Source organism: Pteropus vampyrus, unplaced genomic scaffold, assembly GCF_000151845.1.
Source record: "Pteropus vampyrus isolate Shadow unplaced genomic scaffold, Pvam_2.0 Scaffold2742, whole genome shotgun sequence".
Taxonomy (NCBI): Eukaryota; Metazoa; Chordata; class Mammalia; order Chiroptera; family Pteropodidae; genus Pteropus; species Pteropus vampyrus.
Genome location: NW_011891523.1, coordinates 2544 through 3871, shown reverse-complemented (window position 1 = coordinate 3871; position 1328 = coordinate 2544). Strand labels below are relative to the sequence as shown.

General features: G+C 64.2%; 1 protein-coding gene across 1 annotated transcript in view; it reads right to left on the bottom strand.

Moving 5' to 3' along the window:
* LOC105310380 overlaps nt 1–1089 on the bottom strand; it is a gene marked incomplete at its 5' end in the record, with an annotated part of 6975 nt that extends 5886 nt beyond the window's left edge. The window contains 2 exons of the mRNA XM_011386568.2: nt 57–204; nt 533–1089. Of these exons, the coding sequence (XP_011384870.1) occupies nt 57–204; nt 533–1089 (705 nt within the window). The remainder of the gene's footprint in view (nt 1–56; nt 205–532) is intronic.
* Nucleotides 1090–1328: the final 239 nt, after the last annotated feature.

Below are 1328 nucleotides of genomic sequence, written 5' to 3'. Positions count from 1 at the left end.
CGGGATCGGTCTGTGGTGACTGGAAACATCTGAGTGGCCGAAGCCAGGACCATCACATCGGCCGTCCGGCCGGTAACCGATGGCTGTTTGTGCAGGGGGGAAGTGCACCTGCGACAGCTCACTCTGCCCATTCCTGATGTGGAACAGTGTGGTGTGTGTGCGCGCGCGCGTGTGCAGGCGTTTGGTGGTGTGCAGTGGAGGTGTCTGTGTGCGTGAACCCACGAGTACATGGTATAGCATTTGTGTGTGCACGTGTGCGTGTTTGCAAGTGCGTGAGTCTCAGCGTGCACTGCCGTGCATTGTGTGAACGTGCGTGTGGGTGTGGCGTTCCTGCGTGCGTGTCTATACACACCACATGTGACGCACGTGCGTGAGCGGCTGTGTTGTGTGTGCGTGTGTCCCTGCGTGTGCCACACTTGTGAGCATGTGCGTGCCTGGCCTGCATTGGCACGGGCACCACGCCAGGGCACGCCCAGCTGTCAGGCCTCCGAGGCCCCCTCCGCCTCGCCCCACGGGGTCCTGTTGCACGTACCCTGAAGTGACTGTCCCGAGAGGAGCCCTTGGCCACGTACATCCTGCTCTTGTCCGTTTTCAGCTGCTCGTAGAAGGGCTCGTCCAGAGCAAAGGTGTCGATCAGGTCGCAGCCCACGTACAGGCTGAAGGTCTCGGCGGTCACCTGTATGGTGACGTTCTTCCACTGCGAGTCGGCCAGGCCCACGTCCTCCAGGGAGAGGACGTGCTGCGTGCCGTCCAGCCAGTAGGTGAGGTCCAGCGTGTCCGCGGGGCCATTGGATACGATCTCGAACTGCCTGTGGGAGGCGCCGGGGCCCTCCAGGGCCAGCAGCGTGCCCTTGGTCTTGCGGTCCTGCTTCAGGGTGGCCATCAGGAAGAAGCCCTCCCTGGCCCGCATGGCCTGGGTGATCCTGCCCAGGGTGGCCGCACCCACCGGCGGGATGTAGTCGAACCGCACGAAGCGGTAAGCCGGCCCGCCGGGGTCCGGGCCCCGGAACTGCTTGGCCCCGATGGTCTTCCGGTTTATGTTGCTGGCGCTGAAAAGGTCCACGACAGTGTCCTCGTCCTGGTCCCCAGCTGCCAAGGGAGCAGAGCAGGGAGGTTAGCGGCAGGCAGCGTGGGAGGCCAGGGCAGGTGGCGAGGGCGACCTGCGCACAAGGGCTTTGGCTAGGCAGCCACCGCCCCTCTGTCCCCTTCCTCTTCTACAGGTGCTAGTGCTGTGGGGGTCAAGGCCAAATCACCACCCTCTGTCCCCTGCTGCGACTCCAGGTGCGGTCCCCGAAACAGCTGCTGGCCCCAGGGCTAGCTTCCACCCT